Source organism: Mus caroli, chromosome 8 (genome assembly GCF_900094665.2).
Source record: "Mus caroli chromosome 8, CAROLI_EIJ_v1.1, whole genome shotgun sequence".
Classification (NCBI taxonomy): Eukaryota; Metazoa; Chordata; class Mammalia; order Rodentia; family Muridae; genus Mus; species Mus caroli.
In genome coordinates this window covers 95902100-95907722 of record NC_034577.1, presented here as the reverse complement: position 1 = coordinate 95907722, position 5623 = coordinate 95902100, and the positions used below count along the sequence as shown (strand labels likewise).

The 5623-nt window shown below is 45.4% G+C and overlaps 1 protein-coding gene across 1 annotated transcript in view; it reads right to left on the bottom strand.

Annotated features, from left to right (window-relative positions):
• Positions 1–566: 566 nt before the first annotated feature.
• LOC110299649 (pyrethroid hydrolase Ces2a) overlaps positions 567–5623 on the bottom strand; it is a 7825-nt gene continuing 2768 nt past the window's right edge. The window contains exons 4-12 of the mRNA XM_021169387.1: positions 4970–5103; positions 4631–4889; positions 3440–3538; positions 3021–3161; positions 2820–2900; positions 2430–2574; positions 1904–2041; positions 1379–1451; positions 567–969 (exon numbers count right to left, since the gene is read on the bottom strand). Coding sequence (XP_021025046.1) covers positions 783–969; positions 1379–1451; positions 1904–2041; positions 2430–2574; positions 2820–2900; positions 3021–3161; positions 3440–3538; positions 4631–4889; positions 4970–5103 — 1257 coding nt within the window. The 3' untranslated portion in view covers positions 567–782. The remainder of the gene's footprint in view (positions 970–1378; positions 1452–1903; positions 2042–2429; positions 2575–2819; positions 2901–3020; positions 3162–3439; positions 3539–4630; positions 4890–4969; positions 5104–5623) is intronic.

The window sequence follows — 5623 nt, the reverse complement described above, 5'->3', positions numbered from 1 at the left end:
AATCTATAAGACTGTACACTTGTTACTGTTGTAAGTTACTGAGGTTATAATTTTTGTTTTGCTTCTGAGATATGGTTTTTATTATCTTGCCTTGGATTTATGTAGTTCTCCTATCTCAGCCCACACACATCTGAGGCCACGGATACTATGAGTCCTACTGGTAGTTAAAGGTCTTTTAGAAACAGAATTCTGAAGGCAAAAGGACTTAGGGAAAGCAGATTTCCTAATGGTAATCATAAATATGGGAAAACATGAATTTGCTGAGAAAGGAGACAGGATTTGATGCAGGCAGTCCTCCACAGTCAACAGTACCTGAAGCATCCACTTCATTTGAAGAGGATCTGGGACTTGAGAAAAGAGTGAAGATGGGGAGAAGATAATGGAAGAACAGAAGGAACGAAGGAAGGAAGGGAGGGAGGGAGGGAGGGAGGGAGGAAGGAAGGAAGGAAGGAAGGAAGGAAGGAAGGAAGGAAGGAAGGAAGGAAGGAAGGAAGGAAGGAAAGGGGAGCCTAGTCTCACTGAAGGGTTAAAGAAGATGGGGGGTTACTTTGGGGCTCACACATCCACACTGTTATGAGAGCTTTTATTGATTCTAATGAATGTTTGCCCAGAATGATAAGAAATAGCACTGACTGCTCTTCATACATGTCTGGAAGGGCAAATGCTGATATTAGAAATGCTTACATAAGTGTTGGAACAAATAAAAATAAATAAATGGACTTTGTAACCTCAGAATTACCCCATCTGCTTTTAATCTCACACACCATTCCTGACACAGGACACTACAGCTCTTCATGCTTGTCCTGAGAACCCTTGAGCTCCTGGATCTTCTGGGGCAGAGTCTTGGTCCAGAACTGCAGCCTTCTGGCCTTCAGGGCTCGACCCACAGCAGGCTGGGTGTCCAGCTGCAGGTACTGCGCATCATGGTCCATCACAGGCCAGGAGGGTAGACCCTCGCTGTTGGGGTTCCTGTGGATATGACAGCCAGCAGGGAAGAGTGAAGGTCTCTCTGACCCAAAGCTTGATCCCCTTATTTGGTTAGGGCAGTAGATGTGCAGACCAAGGGCCTGAGGGAACAGATGGCCTGGTGTACTGATATAAATACAAGTGTCACCACCAGTGTCTACTCCATGTGAAGCAAGGGCAGCTGGCTGGTTTTGTGTCCCTCTCTCTCACAAGCACAATCTAAAGAGCAGTATCACAATAATGTGACTCACCCACCCGGTTTCCGTGGGATGAACTGTAAGTAAAAGCTAGAAGGCATCTTCCTGAATGTGCCCTGGGTTGAAGACTGTCATGTAATTAAAGACACATGCATACTAATGGGGAACACCTTAGACCCGACCATAAATATGTTGAGAATGAGGTGAATTCTCACCCATTTCTTGCAAAATTGGCCCAGTACTTCATCATCATCCTCTTCAGCATCTCCTCCTCCTCAGTGAAGTCCACTGCAGACATAAGGATAACAAGAGTCCAAATCTTAGCCTCCTCATTCAGGTGCCATCTCATACTCTCCTACAGAAACCACAGCCAGATGGCGAACCCTAAGCCTGGTTTATGCCGTCTTTCTTCCACATTCAGAATCCAGGATCCATCCAAAGCACTACTTGAAGTTTCTCAGGTTCATTTCTACACCAGCGAGCTCTCATTCCTTCTAGCACAAGCTAGACTAGGAAAGGTTCATATTCTAACCCTAGTATATTTGGGGGAAAAAGCTTTGGTTTTGTTTTTTTGTTTTGTTTTGTTTTTTGTTTGTTTGTTTTTTTAAACTCAGCTATGGTGAACACTTTATCCAGTCGTCTCCCAGACTCTCAGTTTCCCAAACTGAAAATAGAGCTCAATAACCCCTCAGGAACTCATCTGATGTTCCATTCGGCTCAAGGAAACAAGGAAGACTTACAATTCATGTCCCACAAATAGGAGCCAAAGACAAAGGCAACGTCATCACCATGGTCTGCCTTCACATGTGATGGCCTGACATGCTTGACGAAGCTGGACAGATGCTGGAACTCATAGAAGTAGACAGGAGCCTGGGAACCTGGGGGTGACGACACAGGTTAACATCGTGATTTCTCATATGAAGATTGTCTGCCTAACAAGAAACCTTGCCCTAAAGTTATCTGGAATCACAGTTGAGTGGTGAGCTCCAGACTGGGGAATTGGATCTGGTAAACCTTTGTTAAACAGAGACCCTGGCATTCCCAGCTGAGGAGCTGACAAGACCCTGAGTGTAACTCACATGTTTCCTCCTCTAGACCTGGATAGAATGCCAGCCTTTACATTAGACATAAATATTTAATGAGGGAAAGCTGCCTGCTATCAGAGACCTGACTAAGACATGGGTCTGGCCTGGACACTCCAGAGCTCACCTGGGTCCCACAGCTCTGAGCACCCCCTGCCCTTGCTCTTATCGCAGATGTACTCACGCTGGAAATGTGCCACTTGGAGTACAGGGATCACAAACATGAAGTCCCCCAGCATCTCTCTGAACTGTGCTTGCAGGGTCTCTGGGTCCTCAGTGTCCCCCATATACTCCTCCATTAGCAGGTGACTACATTCTGGAGGCAACATCTACACCAATAGGAATCAGGAAGAATGATGAGAGGCAGGAAACAACCTCTAAGTAAGGAATGCGGCCAGGGATGAAAGAGGGTCTAGGGGAAAGGTAGAAGCTTTGCAGTGATCCCATTCAGGAACACACACACACACACACACACACACACACACACACACACACACTTTATTTCTGGGCATGTTATCTGGGAAAAAAATATGGGGACCCTCTCTGTCTGGACAGGAGGCAAGGTGTCTCTCACCATCCGTGCTGCTCTGCTCTTCAGAACAGCTGGCAGGGTCTCTCTGGTTATGTTCTTTATGATATGGTCAAGGCCCATGAACTGGGAGGCAGAAGATAAGTCTTAAATTTTGGATGGTTTGGAACTACATCAAAGTATCTCTGAGTTNCCACCACCCACCATTTGAGTTTACATTCTCAGGGGCTTAGAACTAGGTCTCACCATGGGGACTCCCCAGCCACATTCATCTGTGTTGACACCAATGATGCTGGGGACAGGGTGAAAATCCTTAGAGGCCAGCAGCTCCTGAGGATGCTTGGGTAGGAACTCCCCATCCACCACAGCAGGGATCATCTTGAAGACCTATACAGCATTGACAGTCAGTGCTGAAGAACAATCCTATAAATATTCTAATGCCCATGAATATTCAAAGAAATTCCCTATATCCTATCTCATCCAAGGGGTCTATGCACACTCTAGAAGAAACTTGAAATCACAACTAGCTTGTCTTGTTATTTCTGCACACTGTACTGAAAGGACACCAAACCGTGGAGATTATTTAGCACATTTGAGTAGTATGTGATTGATGGAAATCCCACACCCCGTTCATCAGGTCCTCCAAGACACACAATCCTCCCAACCTGGTTAATAGCCAGGATCTCTTGTTTACTCTTTGCTCTCAGGCAGTGGATCAGGGCTTCTGAGTCTGTGGCTTCACAACCAGATAGGTTGGCTACTGTCTGTAAATGGAACAGACAATGGTTAGCTCATCCCTCCCAGCAGGGAGCAGTTTCCTTGACTCTAGTAGATGGCATTACCACTTAATACCACATCCTAGTGTTCGTTGTGTATGAAAGGAGTGAGTAGAATTGTTCATATTTTTTGTCACTCAGAGGTAACAGCTAGAAAAGGACCTTCTAACTGTATATTCTTTTGTTCTTGCTTTGGGGTGTGTGTGTGTGTGTGTGTGTGTGTGTGTGTGCTACTCACAGGGGACAATAGGTATGAAAGCACATTTTGTCTATAAACATCAGGGAACAATCTCAGGTGTTATTTATCATGATATCCCTTGTTCATATTTGTCTACACAGCTTAGCTGGCCTATGACCTTCCAGGGAGCCTTCTATCTTTGTTTTCTTTACTTCCGCAGGAACACTGCATTTTCTGATACATATTGCCACACCAACTTTGTATGGGTTCAGAGGATTTGAACTTGGGACCTCATGCTTACACAGCAGATATTTTTACTAGCTGAACTTTTTCCTCAATCATGTGTTCTTGATAGATTTCCTTTTCATCAGCTCAACACATGCCAGGATGATCTGGAAAGAGGAACTTCAGCTGAGAATATTGACTCTATCAGATTGGCCCTTAGGCAAGTCTGGGCATTTTCCTGAGATATGACTGATGGAGAAGAGCCCACCTCACTGTGGGCAGTGTCACTTGTGGGCAAATGTTCTGGGTTGTAGGAGAAATCGAACTGAGGAAACCATAGGCAATAGGCCATTAAGCATGCTGCTCCTTGGTCTCTGATTCAGTTCTGGCCTCCAGATACATGCCTAAGTGCATACTTCCCAACAAGACAGATTATAAACTGTGAGCTGAAACAAACCTGTTTCTTCCCAAGGAGCTTGTGGCAATGATCTTTATCACAACAATAATAAACCAACTGGGAAACCATGGGATTTTGCTAATGACAGAAGCCACTGGATAGAGGTTTGCTGTCATAGAACATGCTCAGTATACATAAAATTCACTTAACTGAATACCAGAGCCCCAGAGTCAAAGACTGAGGTAGCAAAGTAGGGGCTGTTGTTCTTGAGGGCACTTACCTTGTAGACCACCTCAGAAGTGTCAGAGATGAGCCCAGGCAGTAGGGCCACTCCACTCTGCATAATGGCTCCATGAAAGAGTCCTTTGGACATAGGGGACAGAATATGGGAAGACACACTTGTGCCTCCTGCTGAAACTCCAAATATAGTGACCCTGTCACGGTTGCCTCCAAAGTAAGCGATATTGTTCTGCACCCAGCGTAGGGCAGCCACTTGGTCCAGGTATCCCCAGTTGCCTCTGGCATGCTGGTCTCCAGTGCTGTGAAGCAGCAGAAAGAAGAATGCATGGCTGCCCATGTTCTACTAAGTCCCTTTTACCCAGCCCAGTCCCAGGCTTACCTGAAGAAGCCAAGGATCCCCAAACGATACTGGATTGCGACAATTACTATTTCCTCAGTGGCTGCCAGTTCAGATACATCATTCATGGAAGCTGATCCTATAATCAGTCCACCACCGTGGATCCATACCATCACCTGGAGACAGCAACTCAAATGCCAGAAGGCCCACACACAGCCCAAGCTCATCTAGTTGCCCACTCAGTTATCAACTGCTTTGCTCTGTGCAGGTTGACCTACAAGCAGATCTCCTCGGGATCTCAGGGAGTGAGCCACAGATGGGGTGCTTTAGGCCTGGGAGCATATTTGCATCCCCACTTGCCCCAAAGGAAATCTCAGCATGGATTAATGAGTCTATGTCTAAATTAAAGTCATCATTACTCTCAGACCCATATAAGTAAAACAAACCAAAAAAAGAAGAAAGAAAGAAAGAAAGAAAGAAAGAAAGAAAGAAAGAAAGAAAGAAAGAAAGAAAGAAAGAAGAGAGGGAGGGAGGGAGGGAGGGAGGGAGGGAGGAAGGAAAGAAAGAAAGAAAGAAAGAAAGAAAGAAAGAAAGAAAGAAAGAAAGAAAGAAAGAAAGGAGGAAGAGAGGGAGGGGGAGGGAGGGAGGAAGGAAGGAAAGAAAGAAAGAAAGAAAGAAAGAAAGAAAGAAAGAAAG